The 23,971-nt window shown below is 42.8% G+C and overlaps 2 protein-coding genes across 3 annotated transcripts in view; both read left to right on the forward strand.

Moving 5' to 3' along the window:
- The window catches only part of ANXA10 (annexin A10), a 46,165-nt gene extending 35,470 nt beyond the window's left edge, over window positions 1–10,695 (forward strand). The window contains exons 7-12 of the mRNA XM_039541499.1: window positions 1,677–1,730; window positions 1,814–1,907; window positions 3,188–3,283; window positions 4,815–4,873; window positions 8,025–8,147; window positions 10,523–10,695. Of these exons, the coding sequence (XP_039397433.1) occupies window positions 1,677–1,730; window positions 1,814–1,907; window positions 3,188–3,283; window positions 4,815–4,873; window positions 8,025–8,147; window positions 10,523–10,591 (495 nt within the window). The 3' untranslated portion in view covers window positions 10,592–10,695. The remainder of the gene's footprint in view (window positions 1–1,676; window positions 1,731–1,813; window positions 1,908–3,187; window positions 3,284–4,814; window positions 4,874–8,024; window positions 8,148–10,522) is intronic.
- A 2,983-nt stretch (window positions 10,696–13,678) lies between these two features.
- Window positions 13,679–23,971, forward strand: part of LOC120405906 — a 32,547-nt gene continuing 22,254 nt past the window's right edge. The window contains exons 1-4 of one of the 2 annotated variants that reach the window (XM_039539836.1): window positions 13,679–14,314; window positions 15,771–15,857; window positions 17,995–18,225; window positions 19,988–20,010. In XM_039539836.1, coding sequence (XP_039395770.1) covers window positions 13,856–14,314; window positions 15,771–15,857; window positions 17,995–18,225; window positions 19,988–20,010 — 800 coding nt within the window. In that variant the 5' untranslated portion in view covers window positions 13,679–13,855. The remainder of the gene's footprint in view (window positions 14,315–15,770; window positions 15,858–17,994; window positions 18,226–19,987; window positions 20,011–23,971) is intronic. The other variant, XM_039539837.1, reaches the window with a different exon arrangement.

Genomic DNA, 23,971 nt, shown 5'->3' on the forward strand with positions numbered 1-23,971 from the left:
AAGAGTTTCTATTTTTTTATGTTTTCTATAAAAATGTATTGGTTTACTCTCTATTAAATTCTGGGGCCTTCATCCTGCAATTGATAGCACACATGCATTTATAATAGGGTCAATGGGGCTCTGTGCAGGAGTGCCATAATTACAATACTGAGACCTATAATACTTTTCCATAAGGAAAAAGCATACATATCTCTCACCCACCCACCCCCAGCACCAGCACTAATCAATGGGTAGTGGCAAAAGCCTTCTGAGAGGTAAGCTTCTAGAAGGCTTAATACATCCTAATTAATGTAAGTACTTGGATTGAATTATAATTATCCAGAATTTTAATATGACATGAAGAGTTGATTTATTCCCCCACCCCCACCCCCGCCAGGTTTTGGCATGGATATGAATTAAAATACCATCATTTTCTGGAATTTAAAAATAAGAATATTGATGCAGTTTGTAGGATTATCTGATCAAACAATGCCAAGAATAGTCATTAAAAAAATTAACTGTAGGATTTTTTTGTTTATGTAGAGCACTGCTGCTCAGTTTTTATTGTCCACTTGTCATATTTTTCCAGTTTCATGTATTCAATCAGAGGAAGTCACTCCAGCATAATTTCCTTTAAGCAATTTATCTTGTCACTAAGAACTTCATTCTTTGTTCTGTGCAAATTCTTTACAATTTAATTAAAATGTGAATTAACATATTTTCCAGGCAAGAGTTGAAACCTGGTCATTCTAGTAGTTGGCAGACAATACATAATTTTAATCCTTACTTTCACTTTTGTACAGAATGATTGTCAACTCCAAACTAAATTGCTTCAAAAACTTATAATTAAGGCAATGATTAAGTGCTGTCTCCTGCAACCTGGAATTATTTGTATCCTTACACTGTAATTATGATTAAAAGGAGTTATTCTAAACGACTTTTCTTATGTTACAACTAAATATATCTGATCCTAATTTATTAACTAAATCATATCTGCTTGGTTTACAGAACTGCAAAGCCAAAAGAGCTACGGGAGAATAAGCTGTATTCTATTTTGACTCATACATTATCAAAACTGTCAGGCAACTTCTCAATCTTGAATCTTAATTATAGGTGATGATGGTAACATGCAGTGTAAAGCAGATTGATCACTATTTGATACGACTGATCTTGCAGTTTGGACAGTGAGAAAAAAGTGTGTGGTTTTTTTCCTTGTAAAAAAACAGCAAAGTTATATGAACATATCAGTGGAAAATAAACTGGGGACACAAAGATGCCCTTTGTACCGTTATTTTCCACATCATAACCACGTTATAATAACTTTATAAACAGGTAATGTCATCTAGTTATTCACTAACTTTTCTTTTATGTAAGTAAAGGGTTAGTTAAAAATGTGATCTCACAGGGAACCCACTTGTATCCACCTCTACTACCACTTCCTGTCATCAGTCCCATCATGATTCTAGAATTCCTCCATCCTAAGGGAATGGCCCTTGGAGAGGTGCCATAGCAATTCCCAATGTGACCTGTAGAATATTTTAGGGCTGTATAGACCAGCTCTATCACGCACCGTTCTTGTGTAAAATCCTGGAATGGATCTCTCAGTGAATGAGAAGTAGTATTATATAAAGACCATCTCATTCTCTTGCAGTCATTTTAGAAGAACTAATAGAGGACGATGTTCTAACATTTTACAGGGTACCCGGGAGGAAGGGTATGCAGATCCTGCTATGGCTGCTCAGGATGCAATGGTAACTACAATCAGCTGTCAGTTTCTCAAAAATAACAGAAAACAAAAATGTAGCTATTTGAAAATCTTATTTTAATGCCTTAGGTCCTATGGGAAGCATGTCAGCAGAAAACAGGGGAACACAAAAATATGATGCAAATGATCCTGTGCAACAAGAGTTACCAGCAGTTGTGGATGGGTAATTATCATCACTTATGAATCCAACTACTCAGTATTTGAATGTATAATGGAAAGGGAAAATATAGCTTACAGAGAAAACAGGCATAATTTTAACTATGCACACAGAAGCTGAATTCACAAACCAATATTCAGGTTCCAGTGCAGTCTGAAACAGGAGCCTGAGCCTACATTCTTTGTGCTCCCAAAACTCTAACTGAAGTTAATGGAAGTTTTGGATGTACAAGGACTACAAAGCTGAACCCAGAGTAGAATAGATAGTGAAAAAAAATGCATCATAGAGATGACAAGGTGATGGGCTCAGTCTTCAGCTGCACTGACCTCACCAGTGGTGCTGGAACTAGGGGTGCTGGGGGCGCTACCACACCCCCTCCCTTGAAGTAGTAATAACAAACACCAAATACGTGGTTTCCATGGTAAGCACCCCCACTATAAAAATTGTTCCCCCACCCTTGGAGCTCATACTCAATTCATCTGGTGGGAGGGAGACAAAAGTGCACTGAAGGCACCTTTCCACTTTTCGCAGTCTTGGGGGACAGACAGGGCCAAATACTGCCCCCCCCCCAAAAAAAACCCAACCAAACAAGTAACAGCTGCTTAATAGAGCTGGTTGGAACAGTTTTAATTAAACATAGTTTTGTCAAAACATGGTGTTCCATCAAAGCTGATACATTTTGCAGAAACATGTCAATGTTGTTTTTTTCAATGGGAAGGCTTCTGATGTCAGTGCGGACTCCCCCAGTTGCTCATGTGTAGCAAGAGAGTGAGATGAATTGACCTCTTCAGTCAAAAAATGGACATTTAGACACAATACTGTTTTGAGAAAATGTACAAAACGTTTTGGTTTTGTTCCAGTGTGGAATGAAAACAAATCTCAAAATGGAATTGTCATTCTCCAGACAGCTCTATAGCATAAAGGGTGGACTAATTTACTTCAGCTTGTAATGCTCCCTGGAGGTTATTACATCAACAAGGATAAGCAAGAACATACTCCTAACACCAATTCACCTCATGGGGTGGGGGCAGGTGTTAGCATAGTCCTGGCTATGCTATTCTCTACCCCTCACCCCATGCCAAGAAATTGCCAGCTGCCCTTTTAGGGCAGCTTTCCAGCTGCTTTGCTCTGAGTATTGGGTTGAGAATCTGTCCCAATCTCTTATTTTAGATTAAGTTTCACCTTGAGGTAATAGACATCTCAAAAATAAACAGCAATAAAACTGCTGGGGCTAGTTTCTACTTTTAATACAGAATATAAATAAACATGTATTCATTTCTTTCAAGTTTTTCAGGAGTTCCAAAACATCTCTGGGCAAGATATAGTAGATGCTATTAATGAATGTTACGATGGATACTTCCAAGAACTGCTGATAGCAATAGGTAAAATAAAACGATTATTTTCCACTGGTAATAACTTCTTAATAATTATACAGTATAGTATATCTGGTCCATTAAAAGATGCAAATATAAGCTTTTTGTGCTATTTTCCCCACTAGTTAGTTTTCATTTATGGTGTAGAAACTTTGAACATTTGAAAGAAAATCAGCCAACAATCTAAGGGTATATAGAAGAAAGGGCATTTAAATTGCATCGTAGGTTGAGGCTAAAAACTAAAATGTGGTCACTGCATTAGGGCTGAGGAGAACTGGATTCTGCTTCTGTTTTTGCTACAAACTTCCTATGTGACCATGGGCAAGACCATTAGGCACTCTGCTCACACTAAAACAAATGGCAAAACTGCATGTCTTCAGTGGTGTAGGATCAAGCTTCTACATTTTCTGTGCCTCAGTTTCCCCATCTGTAAAATTACGGTAATCATGGGCAATGCGTAATGGAGGCTGCAGGATGCTAAGCTTCCCCAAACCTCTGTTAATGCTGCCCACCATGGCCCTGGGGCCAGGCAGTGGCAGGGCTCAGAGCTCCTCCAGGCAGCCAGGACTTGGGGCAGTTCAGGCGGCTCAGGGCAGCTTGGGTGGGTAAGACAAGATCCATTTGGCTGCGGTGGGGGGTTTGAGTCTCCTCTGGGGGGTTCACGCATCACCCATGAGGGTAATAATACTTCCCCACCTCACAAAGATGTCATGAGGCTAAATTCATTAAGTTTGTGAGGCACTTATATAGTATGGTGATGAACACCATAAAAAAAATCTATAAATAAATAGCAGTTATTATGACTGAAAAATACAACCATATACTTAAACTACCAGCATCTTTAAGATGAGCCACAGGTAAAGTTGCCCTGCCTGCTGGGGGGGAGGCCCACAGCCAGTACAGAAACGGAGAGGCTTCTTGCAGGTGGCCTGAGATTAGAACTTTATAATCTGCAGCTTCAACAGGCAATTCCATAGGACTGAAAATTCTGCCACCTCCCACTGAATGAGTATTGTTAGGAAAACTCCTTGAGGAGCACCCCAGGTTTTTTCTAAGGCCTGGTCTACACTAGGGTGGGGGGGTCGAACTAAGGTACACAAGTTCAGCTACGCGAATAGCGTAGCTGAACTCGAACTACCTTAGTTTGAACTACTCACCCGTCCAGACGCCGCGGGATCGAAGTCCGCGGTTCCCCCATTGACTCCGCCACCGCCGTTCGCGGTGGTGGAGTTCCGGAGTCAACGGGAGCACATTCGGAGTTCGATATATCACGTCTAGATGAGACGCGATATATCGAACTCCGAGAAGTCGAACGCTACCCGCCGACCTGGGCGGGTAGTATAGACGTAGCCTTTAGACAGAAGAGGCTGCCTGACCTACAGCCATGAACTGTGCAATGTGAGAAAGTTTCTATTAACTGGCAGCAATTTGTTTCATTTCAACCCAATAAGCACCCTCAAGATCACATAAACACACTGTTGATGCAGGTTTCTGAAAGTCTTTAATGTTTCTCCTTTTTTCCATAACATATCTCTCCTAGTTCTCTGTGTTCGAGATAAACCTTCCTATTTTGCATATAGGCTTTACAATGCAATCCATGTAAGTAGCACTATTCTTTCACATATTTTAAAGAACAGCTTTATTGTCTCTATTTTGAATGATTTAGCTCATTTGCTTTAAAAGGGTTGGGGTTTTGATAGCTTCCACGTTTAAAGTGTTTCTTGCTTGTTTTAAAAATTTTGGCAATGTTATCAATTTCAAAGCCATAGTGCTTGAGCAACAGATGAGTTTTCTTCCAACACTACTTGTCCAGTAACTGCATTGACTTTTTGAAAAATGAAAACCATCATTTTGTATGGACTGCATCTCCACCTCGTGGGCAAAACTCAAAGCACACATTTTATTCGACATGATCTATTCTTATTATCTGACTTCCCACTGTACAGCTTTAATAAATATCACTGTGAATGGCATAATACAAATACTGTGACATTAGGAGCAAATGTAGGTATATGCATATGCACTCATATCCACAAATACTGCATAGGGAAAAAATACCATTAATGTGTTTTTCTTCATATTGTGTGCTGCTGGTGTAAATTTATGTAAAGTATTCATGACAAAATTGAAAATATTCTGAATCTGAGCATTTTCATATTTTTTCAAATTCAAAATTGATTTCATTTTCATAAAATTGTTGTGCTAAACCAGGATCATTTTTGAGTGAAATGTGGCATTTTATAATTATTTCTTATTTTCATAATCAGAATAGATTTTTGAGAAAATACTTTAAATTGCAGAAAATTTTGTAAAAAATAAGTAAATTTCTCAGTTTCCTCCTAGTGTCTAGTGATTTATGTCAATGAAATGCTTAGTGATATGGTATTCTGCTGATAGTAGGTGTTTTAAAGAATATTCCATTCCACAGTGTATTAGTCAATCAGATTGTGTCAAACTTTTGTCAGATTTCTATTTAGAATACTGCATGATTAGCATCAGTCTGTTAAGAAAGCTTCTAATATTTAGAACTATGATTTGCATAAAATCCATAATGGGTTGTTAGAAAGATTTTAGTGCACCCACCAAATAAGAATCAAATCCTGTAAATGCAGCTTTCTGAGTATCCCTTGCTACTTTATTCTGGTAATATGAATAGCTAATTGATACATTCAACTTGCCACCTTTATATAGACCAACATTTTTCATAACTATTTCCCCTGCAACCTTCAAAATTGTTTGAATTAATGTTACTGTCCACTAGATGTCACCATTCCTCCAGAAGTGTCTGTCCTGGAGAAGAGCACTGTCTAAGCTTGAAAGCTTGTCTCTCTCACCAACAGAAATTTGTCCAATAAAAGATATTATTGTAGATGGGTTCGGTCACAGAGACCGCCTTTGGGACTGTCACCTGACGTGCTGAAACTACCTCTGAGCTTGTTTTCCCTGTCAGCTTGGGACTCCAAAACCCTGCCCCGTTGAGACAGACAATGCTAGTCTGCTGCAACACAGACCCAGGTCTGAACCATGTCCCCAAAGCTGCAGGCTTTAACTGAAAACCACTCAGCAGGTCACTTCTTTCCAGAACCCAGACACCCAGCTCCCAATGGGATCCAAACCCCAAATAAATCCATTTAACTCTGTATAAAGCTTTTACAGGGTAAACTCATAAATTGTCCACCCTGTATAACACTGACAGAGAGATATGTACAGCTGTTTGCTCCCCCAGGTATTAATCATTTACTCTGGGTTCAATAATAAACAAAAGTGATTTTATTAAGAATAAAAAGTAGTGTTTAAGTGGTTCCAAGTAATAACAGACAAAGTAAGTCACCAACTAAAATAAAGCAAAAACATGCAAGTCTAAGCCTAATACATTAAGAAACTGAATACAGGTAAATCTCACCCTCAGAGATGTTCCAATAAGCTTCTTTCACAGACAAAACTCCTTCTTAGCCTGGGCCCAATCCTTTCCCCTGCTACAGTTCTGTTAGCTCCAGGTGGTAACTAGGGGATTTTTCATGACTGCAGCCCCCTTTTTTCTGTTCCACGCCCCTTCTATATCTTTGGCACAAGGAGGAAATCCTTTGTCTCAATCTGGGTTCCCACCCTTCCTTCTAAATGGAAAAGCACCAGGTTTAAGATGGATTCCAGTATCATGTGACATGTTCACATGTCCTGTGAGACTTCATTATTCACTGGCTGGCACTCACCTATACAGGAAGGCTTACAAGTAAACAGAGCCATTTACAACCAATTGTCCTAGTTGATGGGAGCCATCAAGATTCCAAGCCACCATTAATGGCCCACACTTTGCATAGTTACAATAGGACTTCTGAGTAAAAATTTGTATCTCTAGCTTCAGATACAAGAATGATACATTCATACAAATAGGATGAACACACTCAGTAGATCATAAGCTTTGTAATGATACCTTACAAAAGACCTTTTGCATAAAGCATATTTCAGTTACATCATATTCACAAAAAAAACAGGAGTACTTGTGGCACCTTAAAGACTAACAAATTTTTAAAATTTAAAATTTGTTAGTCTTTAAGGTGCCACAAGTACTCCTGTTTTTTTTGCGGATACAGACTAACACGGCTGCTACTCTGAAACCTATCATATTCACACTTATAAACATATTTCCATAAAACATATGGAGTGCAACATCACAATTATCTCACCTACCTTCTTTCTCACCATTCCTCCATGCAGAATCTATCTGAGAAATTGAACAGCTCACATGATTCATGGTTGGATACAAAGCATTACAGTTCTAAACCTGTTTAGAATCTGATGGTTGTTCAGCAACCTATGTGAAAAAATATGGTGGTCTCAGTCTAGTCTTAATTTGACAAATTGCACATAACAAAAGCCATCATCCCACCTGGCATTCTTGTTGGCAGTCTCAACAAAAAAGACTGACTGAGGCCCTGATTCAGCAAAGCACTTAAGCACATGCTTTAAAAAAAGTAGTAGTAAATACAACCGTACATTAATAACACTTAAAGAAAAATTTCAAGTGGCGTTTAACATACAGATTTTGTTATCTCAATTACACAGTAATATGAAATGCACTATTCATACATGAGAAAGCTCAGTATAGTAAAACCTCTGTACACCTCCAACTTCTCTCAGATCCAGAATATATATCTAGATGGCCTAATCAATTTACTCATTTGCACATAATATTAATATATTTAGATAGACAGACTCATCCAAGTTTCCTCATATCTTTCTCTTCTTTTAGGAGTATGGTTTCCATAATAAAACTGTTATCAGGATTTTGATTGCCAGAAGTGAAATAGATTTGATGACTATAAGACGACGATACAAAGAGAGATATGGGAAATCTCTGTTTCATGATATCAAAGTAAGTCACTCTATACTTTTGCATGTATACAGTACTTAGTTCAATAGCAGAGTTTCATAAATCCATATGAGAGCTTTAACAATAGCAAATGTTGAGTTAATTCTGAACTGTAATCTAATCATTTGATGCAAAGGCAGAAGTAGCAATATGCTTCCTGAACTCATGTTACATCAGTTCAGTGCCTCTGACTACTTTCAGTAAATGAACAATAAAGATGAGATATTTCCCACTAAATTCTAATCACACTTTCATATTATAGGCCGGATTCTGTCCCGCCCCCGGAACAGAACTGCCTGCTGGGCAAATACTTTGCATAAAGGTGTTCCCCTACTGGGATGTAGAATGTGTGGAGCAGCTCTGTGGTCTTCCTGCACAACCCCCTGATGCAGGGGTGAAAGTAACTTACAGGACATACCAGTACTGCCAGAGTCCTGAGGGGGCATGGCCTCATCCAGAAGAGGCGTGGCTTCTACCGGAAGGGGCGGGGCCTCTCAAGATCTGAAGGCCCTGGGGCACCGGCTGTGGCTGGGAGCCCCACGGCCTTTAGATCAACCTGGGGCTCCCAGCTGCAGAGGTGGCTAGGAGCCCTCGGTGCTCAGGGGCAAATTAAAGGGCCTGGGGCTCTGGCCGCCGCAGAGCTCCAGGCCCTTTAAATCCCCACCACAGCTCCAGCTGCCAGAGCTGCGGATGGGATTTAAAGGGCCCAGAGCTCCCGTGGCTGTGGGGAACCCCAAGCCTTGCCGGGCTGGGGCTGGGATTTAAAGGGCTCTGGGCTGCCCAGAGTAGCGGGGAGCTCTGAGCCCTTTAAATCTGGCCCCAGCCCAGCCGCCGGAGCCACAGGCGGGATTTAAATGGCTCTGGGCTGCCTGCAGCAATGGGGAGCTCTGAGCTCTTTAAATCACGACCCCAGCCCGGCTACCGGAGCCGCGGGCGGGATTCAAAGGGACCTGGACTCCCCGCTGCGGCGAGGAGCCCAGAGCCCTTTAAATCCCCACCATGGAAGCCGGTGCGGTCCGGCACGGTGTACTGGCTCTTGCCAGTACACCGGACCGGTTTACTTTCACCTCTGCCCTAATGTGAGGTTGTCTCCAGAGTCAATTTGGAGAGGGAGTTGGTATGGCCAGAGCACCCTCTTCTCTGGATAGTCTGGGCTGTGGAAGTGGTCATTTAAGGTTACTGAAGTGATGTAAAATGGCCTTTGCAGTTCCCTTGCCTGTGCTATGCTTCTTTTGTTAATCATGTGGCAAAACTAATCTTGGCTTAAAATATTCAGGTGTCCTTGGCAGTGAGCACATCCACCATGAAGCACAGTACCAGCACCATGCACTTCTTGGGAGCATTTTAAATGTATGTTTATTAGTTAGCCTTATCGCATCCACCCTAAAACAGTGCTTCACCACCCCCAAAGCCTCTCTTTCATTTAGCACTTTTATTAATCTAATTAAAGCTGATCCTGCAATCAGTTTGTCCTTGATCAGCATGAACTTGTTTCTATCTTTAATAATCTTAAAAACTTATTGTTATGGAGTTAGATTTTCACTTCCTAGTGCATCTGTTTCCTCTATAAACAAACAAAATCCTGCATTACTGGTACTTATATTACTGGAAAAAATTCTAATAAACATTTAAAATGAATCTGATGTCAGTCCCACTGAAGTTTTGCCATTAACCTCAATAAAAGTAGAGCGGGTTCTGTGTCTGCAGGATCTGGTCCTTTATTTTGAGTTATTTTCTTGTAAACATGATCACCCAGATTTTAATTTGATTTACAGTGATGTAGATCCAGAGTATCTCCACTGACTTCAATTCCTGGGAGTCAGTGAAGATACTCTGGCTTTACATTAGTGTAAGGGAAATCAAAATCTGTCCTACAGAGTGCGTTGGGTTTTTTTACATAGCAACCATCAGAAAGATCTATTTTTCTTGTACTGTCAGTCCCATATCTCCAGACAAGCATGAACTGTATTATTAAATTCTTGTAAAATGATTCAGTACAGTAAAAACTTTTCCAATGTTTTTATGATTTTTTTTTATGTTTTATCAGAAAATATCTAGGGCCAAGATTTTCAAAACTGATCAATGAATTTTCAGGGTCCAATTTGAGATACATTAAAAGGACCTGATTTTCAGAAAGAGCTGAGCAGCCACCTTCTGAAAATCAGACCTTGTAGGTGTTTCAGCTTCCCCCCCACCCCCCGCAAAAATGAGAGATCCAAAATTACTAATCACTTTTGAAAATCTTGGTCTAGAATCTTTATGAAGCATTGAAAGTCTTGAACTTCTCAAATGTCCTCCAGTCCCTAATGCACAAAAATGGATTTCTTGGCCGGGCGAGAGAAAAAATTATCATCACAAAAAAATTCTTTCCCTTGCAGCATTTTGCTTCAGGACATTACGAGACAGCTTTACTTGCCATCTGTGCTGGTGATGCTGAAGATTATTAAAGGAAGAAGATAATGAATTTTGAAAGCTGTATGGATCCATTTTTAATAGAAATCCAAGCCAGGCACATTTCCTATAACTATTAGTTATTCCTGCTCTCTCTAAAAAAGTGGACGAATCAATGCTAGATATTTTCTTTAAATTTTTTTGAAAACAAGATAAGTGTACAAACTTGTTTTGTCAGGAATATGATTTTTCAACTTGTGAAGAAATGCTGTTACTGTGAAATACATTATCTAATGTAAAATTAATACAATTCTATTTAACTAAAATGTATGTGTATTATTTTGCCTTATGATGGGGTTTACAGACCCCACATCAAGGGAATGATGCAGCAGTACAGGAACAAGAAGGCCCTGCTCTTCCACAGCTGCAAATCACGCTTCAAACGGAGGACCTGTTTAAAAGGGGACATTGACAATCAGGGGGAGGGAGACAGTAGAGAGGCTGTCTGCAGGAAGGAAACAAACAAGACAGTTTATAGCAATAGGGACAGAGGATCCATGGGGGAAGGGTGGACTATGGGTAAGATTAGTGCGGGTAAGACGTGACTGGGAGACCAGAGTACTGACTGCTTTTCTCTCCTCTTTTCGCAACGAAGGGGAATAACTGGACACTAAAAAGCAAGATGGGAAGTCCCAAATGACTATCTGAATTGTTGAGGCTGTTTGAGCAACCCTCTGCTGGGATGAAAGCAGTGTGAGATCATGCCCCAAACCAAAGAGAGAACAGGGGAGGCTGGTCTAGTGTACATGCAAGAAGGAACTGAGACACATTTCACCCTTTCCCCTTTGGGCCCTGAGCCAGGACCTGCTGGAGAGGGAGAGCCTGGGTCCCCCTATTCTTCCCTTCCCTTTTGTCAAACTGGGAGAACTTGGGGAACACTGGGAGATGACTGACTGTAACTTGGCCATCAGCCCCTCAGCTTGCCTGGCAAGGCCATCCCAGGACTTTGGGGACTTTCAAGCCATTGCCTGCCAGCCCCCCAAGCACAGTTTCCAATTTTCACATGGTAAATAAGCACCCTGACTTTCACAATAAGTCAAAAATCAAGCTAATCCCATTTCAAAACAAGGCCAAAACAAGCCAACCCCTAAGAACCCCAGCACTCTATGTACTAGAGGCCGCACCCCAGGCGTGCAGACTGGGACTGTGGTGAGCCCACTGTGCACCCCTGACTCTCTCCCCACCTTGCCCCTGCTTGCTGGGAGCTGATTAAAAAAAAGAAGCAACAAACTACAAGCCAAACAAGCAACAAGCCAAGAACTAGCCAACAAGCAACTCACAAGCCAATTAAGCCAAAAACAAGCCTAATTTCTGCATTTTTTCCATGGGTTTGGCATGTCTGGGGTGCAGGTATCTGGGCTCCGGGAAGGAGGGGGCAGAGAAGCAGGAACTGGGTTGTTGTAGGTTTGTTTTTTTAAAACTCTCTACTCCTGGGGAACTTTTTGTGTGCGTCTGTATTGTTACAGACATACTTGCTGACAGGTATTTTGAAATAAATTACCCTAATAATTGAAACTGCTGTGATTATGTAGGGCTATTTTGACAAAATTTGCAAATTTTGCAGCATTTTAAAATATTGTGTGCAGAATTTTTAAATTTTGGTGCAGAATTTTTAATTTAGGGGCACAGAATTTCCCCAGGAGTATTCTTGTCCAGCAAGGTACTATACAGCAAGAATATAGGTGGAATAATCTGAGCCTAAATCACTTTGGCCCCAATTCAGGAAAGCACTTATGCACACGAGTAATCCCTTAAGCACACGTGCTTAAGTGCTTTGCTGAATCAGGGCCAATGTATTGAACATTTCAATGGTAAATTGCTCTTTTGGCTTTCCATTTCTTATTTTTTTTATATGACCTTGTTATTCCTCTCTGGGCTTCATCACGCCAGCATTTGCACTGCTATGAGGTAATACTATAAGCAAAACCAGGTGTGTTTGAAGGAAGAGTTAAAGAAAAAAATTCACATTGATTTTAAATAAATATTTTGTAAGCTGGCATACTGTATTCTAGGTATGAATTATTCCAAGCATTTTGGGGCCAGGGCAGGTTTTATTTTATTTTTTTGCATAGCACCTAGCACAGGGGTGGCCAACATGTGACTCCAGAGCCACATGTGTTTCTTCAGACGTTAATATGCGGCTCCTTGTATAGGCATCGACTCTGGTGGGGCTGGTGCTACAGGCACCAACTTTCCAATGTGCTGGAGGGTGGGAGGTTGCTCACCGCTCAACCCTTGGGCTCTGCCACAGGCCTTGCCCCCACTCTACCCCTTCCTGGCCCCCCTCCCCTGCCATGCCCTCACACCTCCCTCTCCCATCCCAGAGCCGCCTTTATGTCATGAAACAGCTGATCGGCAGGGCTGCTGGTGGGTGGAAGGCTGGGAGTGGGGGAGGTAGGGGGAGCTGATGGGGGCTACTGATGTATTAACATGGCTCTTTGGCAATGTACATTGGTAAATTCTGGCTCCTTCTCAGGATCAGGTTGGCCACCCCTGACCTAGCACAATGGGTAGCTCTGCGGGAAAAAAGGCAATCTGGTGAGCAGGAGAGGTGACCCCTACAGACACTAGGATGTGAGGATCATAGGGAACCTACACCAAATAATTATTGCTCTAGGCGATCTACACAGGTACACTCCCTGCCCTGCAGCGATCACAAGACATAGGACTTTGGTTGTGACTTTTCGGCACATGAACACCCCTGCTTGCAGTGCGGCTCGCAGCCATGCCGCTCTGCCTGGCCACTCGTTTCGGGGTGCGAGGCGCCTCCCTAAGCACAGGGACTGCGGCTCTTCCAGGGGAAGGAAGCTCCTGATTTCCTCCCCAAGCCCCGACCTGTGCACGGCCACACACTGGTAGGTCCAGGCAAAAGCCCAGCTAGTTGCACCACCCCCGAGGTCTCGCGCGCACTACCAGCCCGTGAGAAAGAGCAGCGGCCACAGCCCAGCGCCCCAGTTCAAACCTCCTACTGGGCAAGGCTGCTTTTGTCCCGCCCTTTCATTGTGATACGATTGGTGTTTCCCCTGGGCCTTTGTTTTGACTAGTAGTAGCTAACGTTGTCAATCTCCCACATCCTCCAATCACAGCCGCCCCGGCCCGGAGTGCCGCAGCCGCCCTTCCCGGTCTGGCCCAGCTTGGAGCGCGAGGCCGGCGGTTGAAGATCCGGGGGCTGGGGTGCCCGGCGGGGGGAGCTGGCCGCAGGGTGGCGGCTCTAGCCCCCGTGGAAGCGGGTCTCTGCGGAGGCTGCCGGCCCGGCCCCGATGGAGGCCAGCCTGACCTGCGCCGTCTGCCTCGGCCTCTTTGAGGACCCGGTCACGCTGCCGCTCTGCTCCCACAACTTCTGCAAACGCTGCGTGCTGGAGTGCCTGGCCTCCGGGGAGCCCGGCCCGCCCGCCTCGCCCCGCGCGGGCCAGGCCCCGCGCTTCTGCTGCCCGCTCTGCAGGAAGCTCTGCCCGCTGCCGCGCGGCGGCTGCGCGGCGCTGCCCGTCAACACCACGCTGGCGGAGGTGGTGAAGTTGTACCGGGCCGGCGGGGGCAAGGCGGGGGCGCTGAGCCCCCCGCCGGCGTTCGGAGCAGCCTGCGAGAAGCACCCGGCCCGCCTGGTGCAGCTGTACTGCCGGATGTGCCGCCAGGCGGGCTGCGGCCAGTGCGTGTCTGAGGAGCACCAGGGCATCTTCCACGCCGTCAACCTCCTCGACACCGTGTACCAGGAGGAGAAAGTAAGCCCCGCGCCCCCTGCCAGCCGGCTGTGCCCATTGCGGGCTGAAATGGGAACCTGCCTGCCCAGCCAGTGCCTCTTTGGGACCTAGCCCAGACCACCCAGCAATTCAGGCCTGGTTGGCAACACAATAAGCTAGTCTGCCTCCTGAGAACCTGTTAGAGCCAAATGGGGCGAGTGTTGTAATAAGTCAGAGCATTCTTGTGAAAGCTTTCAGGGCCGGGATGCTGCAGTAACAAGACCTGGTTTTTCCTGTTTAGTCCTGCATACCTAAGGCCAAGCCATGTAGTAACATGGCAGCGCCCTGACCTAGTTATCACAAGTGCACCCCCCCCTCCCCATGTAGATAGTTTTATGAATTTAACTGAATAGACTGTAGACTGGTTCAAGATGTTGAAGCTGATAATCTTAGGCCTGGTCTAAACCTAAAACTGTGGTTGATCTAGCTCTGTTGCTCAGGGTTGTGAAAAACTTATCCCCGGATGATATAGTTAAACCAACCTGAGCTCTAGGATAGACAGCAGTAGATCAACACAGAAATTATTCCATCAACCTACCTATAGCTCCTTGAGGGAATGTATTAGCTACAGCAGCAGAAGGAGGGAAAAAACACTTTCTGTCATTTTAGCAAGAGTCTACTGTAGACAGGCCCTTAATGTCTTGCTTGGTCTTAGGGAAACAAGATTAACATACATGTGCTAGTCCAGCCGTCCCTACAGCTGCTTATTATAGGCAGTCACATTAGCTATGTGCTTTTTGGCCTGACACCTTTGGATTTGGATAGTGGATTAAGGAAAAGCAATTAAGGTGAAATAGACGGCTCCTGGAATATTTTAGTATGAAGAAAGCATGTCCCTCCTTTTAATACTTTATCTGCAATGGATTTTTGCCAAGACAGTGGACATTCAACCACTTTTCCAAGCTCCATCTGAAGTAGAAGCTGGATAGTACATTATTAAGCAGTCCTTTTATGCTGCAGTTTAAATGCACTTGCAGAATGTCCCTGGTACACAGGATGGGTATGGGGTATAGTAGAGCACATGATACTGTGGCTGTTCTATATTGATTTTGCAACCAAAACAGTGAGAATGCAGGCTGGAAGTGGGGAGGGGCAAAGGCAGTTTGTCCCCTCAGTACAGGAAAAGAGGAACACACAATCTGGTCCAGGGTTTAAGATCAGTTTTTCACCAAAAAAAAAAAAAAAAAACTATATCAGTATAGTTAAAGCAGCAAAACTTTCTAGTGTAGACAAGCCTAAAGAATGCTACTTTGAGAGAGGAAAATACCAAATGCAAGCTTCTTCATTGTCCTAAAGCATAAAGTCTTTTTATATAAGTAATGTCTTAATAGTCTAGTTAAACTCTGCAATCTGTAGAGAGAAGATTAAAGATTATCTACTTTTTTAATTTTAAATTTAAAAAAAAATCTACAAGTGGTTATAAACTTATGTCCTGCAGTTAACCTTCTTTAGCAGCCTGAAGAAACTGAGAGCAATAAATGAGAACTTGGTGAAGGAACTATCAAGTCATCCAAAAGATACTGAGGTGAGTTAGACATAATGACATCTGTAGAGAGTAGTGAAGCCCTGTGTTTTTTTGTAAATGAAAAATGTACCCTGTAGCACCTATACTGCTGGCCCAGCCCTGTGTGGCGGGAGCCACTGCTGCAGGGTGAGTGCAGAATAAGCCTGCGCTGTAATGCCACCCCATTCCCACCTCCTCAGGGGGGGAAGGACCTGATCCCTTCTCTCCTTCCCACCTGTGCGAAGGTACGCCTCACACACACACACACCTATCTACCTACCTACCTGGAGTGAACACCTCTCAAGGCCTCCTCATCCAGAGCAGCATCATAAGAAAGGCTGTAGTGGGTCAGACCATGGTCCATCGCTAGCCCATCTTCTGACAGTGGCTAATGTGGGGTGCCTCAGAGGGAATGAACAGAACAGGCAATCTTCGAGCTATCCACCCCCTATCACCCACTCCAAGCTTCTGGCAGTCAGGTGGTAGGGGGACACAGCATGGGTTGTATCCCTAACCATCAACATAAGAATGGTGATACTGGTTGAGACGAAAGGTCCATCTTGCCCAGTATCCTGTCTTCTGACTGTGGCAAATGCCAGGTGTCCCAGAGGGAATGAACAGAACAGGTAATCATCTAGTGATCCATCCCCTGTCGCCCATTCCCAGCTTCTGGCAAACAACTAGGGACACCACCCCAGGCCATTCTGGCTAATAGCCATTGATGGACCTATCCTCCATGAACTTCTCTAGTTCTTTTTTGAGCCCTGTTATAGTTTTGGATTGGCTCTGCGCTGTGTGAAGAAATACTTCCTTTTGTTTGTTTTTAAACCTGCTGCCTATTAATTTCATTTGGTGACCTCTGGTTCTTGTGTTATCTGGAGGTGTAAATAAGTTTGGTATTCACTTTCTCCAAACCATTCATGATTTTATAGACTTACGTTGTATCCCACTTAGTCATCTCTTTCCCAAGTTGAAAAATGTCCGGGTTTTTAATCTATCTTTGTATAGAACTGTTCCATACCCTTAATTATTTTTGTTGCCTTTCTCCTTATCCCATCTCAAAAAAGATGCATTAGAATAGGAAAAGGTAACCAGAACTGCACGTTGTATTCAAACTGGAGGCAATTGATATAGTGGCATTATGATAATTTAGTGTCTTATTATCTATCCCTTGCTTAACGTTTCATAATATTGTTAGCATTTTTTTTGACTGCCGCTGCATATTGAATAGATGTTTTCAGACAACTACCCATGATGACTCCCAAGATCTTTCTTGAGTGGTTACATCTACATATAAAATGATGGAGTCTAAATTATAGTTGGGATTATGTTTTCCAGTGTGCATTACTTTGCATTTATCAACATTGAATTTCATCTGCCATTTTGTTGCCCAGTCTCCTAGTTTTGAGAGATCCTTTTGTAGCTCTTTGCAGACTGCCTAGAACTCAACTATCTTGAATAGTTTTGTATCATCTGCAAATTTTGCAGCCTCACTGTTTACCACTTTTTCCAGATCATTTATGAATATGTTGAATAGGACTGGGTCCAGCACAAACCCCTGGGGGACACCACTAATTACCTCTCTCCATTCTGAAAAATGGCCATTTATTCCTACCCTTTTAACCTACCCTACCCTTTTAACCAGTTACCAATCCATTAGAGGACCTTCCCTCTTATTCCATGACAGCTTACTTTGCTTAAGAGCCTTTGGTGAGGGACCTTGTCAAAGGCTTTCTGAAAATCTAAGTATACTATAGCCACTGGATCCCCCTTGTCCACATGCTTGTTGACCCCCTCAAAGAATTTTAGTATGTTGGTGAGCCATGATTTCCCTTTACAAACACTATGTTGACTCTTCCCCCAACAAATCATGTTAATCTATGTTCCTGACAATTTTGTTCTTAACTATATTTTCAACCAATTTGCCCAGTACTGCTTTTAAAGGATGCCTTTTTGCCTCTCACTGCTTCTTTTACTTTGTTGTTTAGCCACGGTGGCACTTTTTTGGTTCTCTTGCTATGTTTTTTTAATGTGGGGTATACATTTAAATTGAGACTCTCTTATGGTGTCTTTAAAAAGTTTCCGTGCAGCTTGCAGGGATGACACAGTGTAAAGACTTACTGTTATCAGATCTTTGTGCAAAATACTTTGTTTCTAGATCTTGAACAAAGAAGCAGAGATAATTATGTTGGAATTTGAAGAAATTTTCAAAACTCTGGAAATGAGAAAAAAGGAATTGCTAGAAGATATTGAAAGTCAGAGAAGTAAGAAAGAAAAAGAATATCAAATTTGGAAGAAAATGAAGGAAACTCACAAGAAAACCATTGAGAGTTTCCTGAAGGATTGTGAAAAGCTTGTTGATGAATGTGATCCTGAGCGTTTCCTGGAGGTGATAATTTTTGTTACTACTTGATAGCAGAACATTGTATGTGCATGTGACACCCCCAACCCTGTGTTTGGGACATCCCTTGAGATGCAAGGTGAATTCTGTTTAGTGTAATCTGCTTCTCTGAACATGTAATTCTGACCGGATTCTCACTTCCCTTCAGAGTGTAGAAGAGAACCTTATTTTGATTTGGTGGAGGAATTTTTTCCCCCTCTCTTGTATTGCACAACCTGTTTTGAGGCACTGATTTCTAATTCATTTGAATTTTTGTGATTGATTTGTTTTCTTCATTTCCAACTTAATCAGGAACTTACTGGAAAGTTCCTAGAGACTTGGTTAAAATCCTGTGAGGCATGTACTCACAAGTAGTAGGGTGGGGCAAATAGCTGCATTATAAAACACCATAAGGCACCCTTACTGACCAATTTTTTTTACCATTTTGGAAACTCTGCCTGGACTTGTCTACATGATGGGGTAATGCACTATATGGAGTGTGATTTCCAATGCCCACTAACATGTTGAACATTAATTGCTTTGTATAGATGCCATTGGTGTGCTTTTAACATAGTTATTTTATAGCTGTTTTATGTTGAAGTGTCCTAGGGAGCCTTTTTTTTTTGCGCACCAGCAGGGTCTACGTGAGGGGTGGGCAAACTACGGTCTGCGGGCCGGATCCAGCCCATGGGATTGCCACCCCGTGGTGCTGCTGGGCTAAGGCAGGCTCCCTGCCTTCCCTGGCCCCACGCCACTCCAGAAGCTCCACACACTGCCCTCGCCTTTGGGTACCTCCCCCAAAGCTCCCATTGGCCGCGGTTCCCCATTCCTGGCCAATGGGAGCTGTGGGGGGCCTGCATGCCGCACTCCTCCTTCAGCCCAGCCCCTGTTGCACCCCAACCCCCGCCACACGCCACCTGAACTCCAACCCCTGCCCTGAGCCCCTTCATAAACCCCGCATCTCCTCCTGCACCCCAACTCCTTGCCCATAGTCCCTTCCTGCACACCGCACCCCCTCTCACACCCCAACCTCCTGCCCCAGCCCTACATTCATGGCCCTGTATGCAATTTCCCCACCCAGATGTGGCCTTCGGGCCAAAAAGTTTGTTCACCCCTGGTCTACATGGACCAGTTAGTGCACTCTAGAAATCACTCCCTTGTAGAGAGTGCATTACCTTACCATGTAGAAAAGGTCCCTTAGGGCTGGTCTACACTAGCAAGTTAGATCGATCTAGCTATGACACTTGGGGTATGAAAAATCCATAGTCCTAAGTGCCATAGTTAGGCTGATTTAGGTCCCTGTGTAAACAGTGCTGGGTCGACAGAAGAATTCTTCCATCGACCTAAATACCACCTCTTGGGATAGCATTTCAAGTGTAGACAAACTCTTAATCTTGCACTAAGGAGCACGAGTCCATGGTTTGAAAATCCTGCCAAAATATTTTCAAGTACATTTTGATCTCAAGGACAGCCATGTGGCTTTTGCCTCATGCACAGTGTCTTAGATTTGACTTTTAGGAAAGATTTCCCCTTTGGCCTCAGAACAAAATATTACAGGGTAAGTAATTTTCCCAGACATACACCCTCCGTGTGTGTGATTATTGCTCTTTTACTTCTGTGAGTGCTAAAATTTCTGATTATGTCTTGGTGAAATCAAGAGTTGTGTTTTAACGAGTTGAACAGTTAATTTCTGTCAGATATTCTGATAAAGTAATTTTTTTTATTTTTAAATAACATCCTCAACTCTAATGCAGTCTTATTTTATTTACAGGTGGCATGTGGCTTGAATAAAAGGTACATATATTTCATGAGTTCTAGTTCATGTGGTTTGCTAGTGTATAGTTGAGTAAGGTAATAAGATACAACAAAGTAAGTTTTTAGTTAATATTCATATCATGATTGTGGGGTTCGGAGAGGAGTGTCCAGGGCATGCAGTGGATTAGTTAATATGGAGAGAGAGACAGAACAATTTTGAACAGTGGTAGAAGTTCCATCAGTATTTGACATCATTACTTTCTAACACTTAGTTTTAAAATTCTTCTAGAATTGTTGGAATTCGTATATCACTTTCACAGATTTATTATTGAACAGATAAAAGTGGAGCTTAAAATAATCGCTTCAGATATTAGTGTAGGGTGGGGCAAAGTGTTTTTCTGTGTAGTACTGTCTTTTTGCTTTGTCCCAGAAAATAATAAGAACATGAGAGTGGCTATACTGGGTCAGACCAGTGGTCCATCTAGCCTGGTATTCTGTCTTCCGACAGTGGCCGCTGTCAGATGCTTCAGAGGCAATCATCAAGTGATCCATTCCCTGTCTTCCAGTCCCAGTGTCCATCAGTCAAAGGCTTAGGGACACCTGCTGCATCGGGTTGCATCCCTGATCATCTTGGCTAATAGCCATTGATGGACCTATCCATCCTCGCTCCTCCCTATGTTCCATTAACTTATCTAATTCTGTTTTGAATCCAGTTATAGTTTTTTGCCTTTACAACATTCCATGGCAACCAGTTCTGCAGATTGACTGCGTTGTATGAAGAAGTGCTTCCTTTCTTGTTTTAAACCTGCTACCTATTAATTTAATTGGGCAACTCCAGATTCTTGTGTTATGAGAAGGGGTAAAAAACACTTTGTTGTTCACTTTCTCTACACCATGATTTTATGGACCTCTATCATATCCTCCCCGAGTCGTCTCTTTTTTCCAACCTGAATAGTCTCTTTTTAATATCACTTCCTCTTGAAGCTGTTCCATACCCTTAATCATTTTTGTAGCCCTTCTCTGTACCTACTCTTCTCCCCCGCCCACACACACACACACAGCGTCTCCTGCCTGCTGGCAGACCCCGCAGATCAGCGCCTTCCCCCTCCTCCCCGTGGCAATCAGCTGGCTTGTGACATTCAGGGGCAGGAGGAGGAGTGAGGACTCAGCGTGCAGGCTCCCCCTGCCTCCTGAACGCCGCAAACCAGCTGATTGCCACAGGCAGGAGGCGCTGTGTGTGTGTGGGCGGGGGGGGGGGGGTGACATAGGTGAGCTGATGGGGGACTGCCAGCTGTGGACAAAGCAGGCAGCCAAACAACATTATAGCGAAGCAGTGCATAACTTTAAATGGACATGTTCTGTAATTGAGCAGGGACGTAAGATCGAAACATTAAGTGAGAGGATGTTAAGTGCAGTTACCTTATAAGAATAATGTACAGTTCAACATATAGTAAATTAATTGTATTCAATTTAATATAAAATTTAAATCACCAAATGTATAATGTCTCAGTAACATTCCATACTAAAAGAAGCTATTTTATCTAATTATGTTAGCAGGACCTATAGGCATAATTCCTGAAACCTTCTTTAATACTCCCACAAAAACTAGATTTTTACAGTCCAACAGCAGCATGGCATCTGGTAAATTAAAGTAGTGGTTCTCAAAGCCAGTCCATCACTTGTTCAGGGAAAGCCCCTGGCGGGCCAGGCCAGTTTGTTTACCTGCCGCGTCCGCAGGTTCGGCCGATTGCGGCTCCCAATGGCCGCGGTTCACCGTCCCAGGCCAATGGGGGCTGTGGGAAGCAGTGCGGGCTGAGACAGGAGGGGAGGGGAGGAGTGAGGATGCAGCACATCTCCCCTGCCTCCTGCCCACAGCAGTCAGCTGGCTTGTGGTGTTCAGGAGGGAGGGGGAGCCTGTGTGCAGTGTCCTTGCTCCTCCCCTCTCCCTCCTGCCTCCTGAACGCTGCAAGCCAGCTGATTTCCGCGGGCAGGAGGCAGGGGAGGGAGGAGCGAGGACGTGGTGTGCAGAGTGAAAGGGGGAAGGGGAGGCAAGAAGAGGTGGGTTAAGGGTGGAGACTTGGAGGAAGGTGGCATGGCTGGGCCAAGGGTTGAGCCCCCACCCCTGGTGCTTGCAGAGTAGGAGAAGCTGCTGCTGCGCAACATGCTTCTACCCTACAGCATCTTCAGCCTCCTTACCTGCCTCATTGTCTCCAGTGCCAGTGGGCTGTGCCTGTGTGGGGAAGGTGGGAGCACTTCTCAACTATAGTACTGTATGGCCAAAAAAAAAAAAAAAATTCCCTGGAACCTAACCCCTCCCATTTCCATTCATTCTTATGGGAAAATTGGATTCGCTTAACATGGTTTCACTTAAAGTCGCATTTTTCAGGAACGTAACTACAATGTTAAGTGCGGAGTTACTGTAATTTTCACTGAGCAAAGGAAATGCTCCAATTCATGAGTATCACGTGTTTTCAAAACTATTTTTTGGATACTTTAATGAATTAGAATCAGTGTTTGAGCATATACAAATTTGTTCAGTCAGCTCTAATATGATTAATGGAATTAAACTTCTTATGCAAACTTTCTATAAAAAGCTTGCAAGGTTTTTTGTTTTATTTTTTGTTTAAGTAATGGAGTACAGTACCTTCTCTTGCTGATTTTAAGTGTTTGCTGTGGGATACGCAAAATGTCATATTTGGCTTTTATGGTTTTGCACTTTCATGTCTATACTTAATTGGGATATATATATAATCTCCCAAAGGCTATTACAGTAAGTGAGAACAGAACTTTAAAATTCTGTTTCACAACTGAGGCCTTTAGGAATGACCCCTAAGAAAAAGGTGTAATTTGGGTTCAGACACAGTGGACTAACAATACCGTATATACTCGTTCATAAGCTGAATATTTTTGGTAAATAAGTGATGCATCAAAGAGCGGAGGTCAGTTTATAAACCAGTCTACAGCAAAATTTGATGATTTTAAACTTATGGAATCATTGAATTGAATATCTAATACGTTGTTTTGTTTACCTGGAGCGTTCACAGGCACGGAGCCCCTCAGCTCCCTGTGGCCTTGGTTTGCCGTTCCAGGTAAACAAAACGTTCAGGTCCACTAGAGGCTTACCCAAAGCCAAAGTTTGCCAACCCCTGAAATATAGGGTCAGCTTATGAAAGGGTCATACAGTTTTTGCTATTTTTACCTAACCAACTTGGAGGGTCAGCTTATAAATGAACGGGCTAATGAACAAGTATATACAGTATATACTTTATCTCTTTATTACTGAAGAATATCTTTCGCAATGGTATTTCAGCCACATCTCTTATATTTTCATAGTGCATGTATTAACCCTTTTCTGCTTGATTAGTTAATTATTGCAAAAACATGTACAGGAGAGATGCAGAATTCTGGACAATAAAACTTGCAGTTTCTTCAAATTCACCTGTTGCATATTTAAAATTTCTCAATGGAATGATTTGCCTCCTTGCTGATTGGTGGTTTGACAAAATTAATTGTTCAGAACAATTATCATAAGAATAATGTGCCTTGATGGTGAATGCCTACTTCTTGTTTAAATTTCATCATGCTGGATTATGGGTCTTTAATTTTAGGGCATACTAAACAAATGCTTAAATAACTATCAGTTCTTCCACCCTCACCCCTCCCATGGCTTTTCCCTCCTCCCACCTCTGCAAAAAAATCTTCCTTACTGAAATGTCTTTTGCTTTCCATACAGCTAGAAGGGGTTAACCCTTTTAGCCCATGAAATACAGCTTGTTTGCTGGACAGAGATGCCTCTTGGAAAAAGTTCTATGATCAAAATAGCAAACAAATCCTCAAGTGGCCTTTTCTAAGAAAGGAAATTAGAAAATTCTAAATAGAGGAAGATCAGTCTCTTAAGATTTTTTTTTTAATGTAACTTTTTTATTAACTAGGTATAACTTGTTTCTGTTTTAAGCCCAGAGAAACACAAATAATTGCTTAAAAGATGTTTTTCACTTTT

The sequence above is a fragment of the Mauremys reevesii genome, linkage group 5 (genome assembly GCF_016161935.1).
Source record: "Mauremys reevesii isolate NIE-2019 linkage group 5, ASM1616193v1, whole genome shotgun sequence".
Lineage (NCBI taxonomy): Eukaryota > Metazoa > Chordata > Testudines > Geoemydidae > Mauremys > Mauremys reevesii.